Source organism: Octopus bimaculoides, chromosome 13 (genome assembly GCF_001194135.2).
Source record: "Octopus bimaculoides isolate UCB-OBI-ISO-001 chromosome 13, ASM119413v2, whole genome shotgun sequence".
In the NCBI taxonomy this organism is placed as follows: Eukaryota; Metazoa; Mollusca; class Cephalopoda; order Octopoda; family Octopodidae; genus Octopus; species Octopus bimaculoides.
Genome location: NC_068993.1, coordinates 1492053 through 1493726, shown reverse-complemented (window position 1 = coordinate 1493726; position 1674 = coordinate 1492053). Strand labels below are relative to the sequence as shown.

The following is a 1674-nucleotide window of genomic DNA, read 5'->3' as shown; positions in this document are numbered from 1 at the left end:
CGCCCGAAGCAGACATGGAAGCAGAGCATTTTGGACGAGCTCAGGACCAGCGGCTTGACATGGGAAGCAGTCAAGAAACAAGCCAATGATCGCAACAATCCTGATCGAAGGACATATGATGAAAAGCGTTCCAACACTGATCGTCCCGCCTTTCAGTATATTTATGACTACATTTTCTGGGTCCAATGAATTTCTTTGGTTGCTATAGAGGCTCCCTCGTTGTATAAAAAAAAAAAGATCGTCACGGCTGGAACGCTTTTGATTATATGTCTACTAGATCAGGGACAGCCTGGGTCCATACTACTACTACTTAGCCAAATTCACCATTACTCACCTTTAATGCGGGCATAAAGCGGGAGTCTTTCTCAATGACTGTAAGATGTTTACATTTTGCCATTAATAAAGCTTGTGTAATGCCACCAGGACCAGGACCAACCTCAACAACGTGATGATCCTGTATAAAAGAAGCTGACCGAACTATTTTCCGAACCATATTCATATCTAAAAGGAAATTCTGAGATAAGTTTTTTCGAGCTTGGATTTTATAAAGTCGCAGAATTTCTTTCACAGTTAAAATTGGAGGTAATTTCTTCGCTGACATTTTCGACTGTAATTAATATTAATATAAATAATTATTTTATAATTACGAAGTCCAAATCGCACATGAAAGTTAAGTAAAAGTCACTGAACCGGTGTAACAGCAAATGTTTCCCTACTTATTTTATGTCATTGTCTATCTTATTTCAAGTTGTTAAATTAGTATCTAGAATCGGTTGAGGTGTCGGAATAAAAGCAGTATTTAGTTGCTGTTGTTTAGGTTTCGACTTCAAATAGAGTCGAGATCAAATGTAACTTTCTTCCTTCCAGGTCGATTAAATAAGTATCGATCAAGTACTGAATCGATAAATTCTCTATAGCTTCCCCACAAATTTGTTGCTGTGTTATTTGTTAGAAATCACATTTTTTTATTATCACCTGCGATGTTTTCTAATACTTTCTGGAGAGAGAGAGAGAGAGAGAGAGAGAGAAAACATTTGGTTAATGTTTACAACCCATTAACCAAACATTTCTTTATTTTAAATGAAGTAATTATGTAAATGAATAAAATATTTCGGAAAAAAAAAAACGAAACATGCTTTCCTTGTAAATTAAAAAAAAAAAAACTCCTAAGAATAAATTTAATCACAAGCTCTATATTTTTTGTGTATTTTCATAAAACTCAACTTGAACTGTTTTCTGAATTCTTTGGACCCAGTTATTCTGACTAAAGCACCATTCTTGAACCAACTAAAGACGTTCAGCAAATTTAAAGCAACTTCTCCAAAATATAGCAAATTCATGAGATTATTTATTTCTATTTTTGTCATTAATAAATTAGGGCAACGGTGGCTATTGCTGATTGTACTATGTAAAATTGATTTGAATATTTAGGTAATTAAAATATTCCTGCATCTCTTTGATTCGATTTTTCCAGAATAAATTTCTTCCTTTGACACAAGGTCGTGTATATGGAGGTAAGCTTCATTGTTAGGCACTGCATCAGTCTCATACCAAGTATGGAATTGCGATTTAAAAACGAAGAAAGAAAAAATGCTATAAGCAGATAAATTTACATGAGGTCATTATTAACGTAGTTAATACATTGATTTCAAAGTTCGAAAATCCAAGTCGACC

The 1674-nt window shown here is 34.1% G+C and overlaps 1 protein-coding gene across 1 annotated transcript in view; it reads right to left on the bottom strand.

Moving 5' to 3' along the window:
• Positions 1–1148, bottom strand: part of LOC106868064 (dimethyladenosine transferase 1, mitochondrial) — a 4754-nt gene extending 3606 nt beyond the window's left edge. The window contains exon 1 of the mRNA XM_014913175.2: positions 335–1148. Within this exon, the coding sequence (XP_014768661.1) occupies positions 335–601 (267 nt within the window). The 5' untranslated portion in view covers positions 602–1148. The remainder of the gene's footprint in view (positions 1–334) is intronic.
• Positions 1149–1674: the final 526 nt, after the last annotated feature.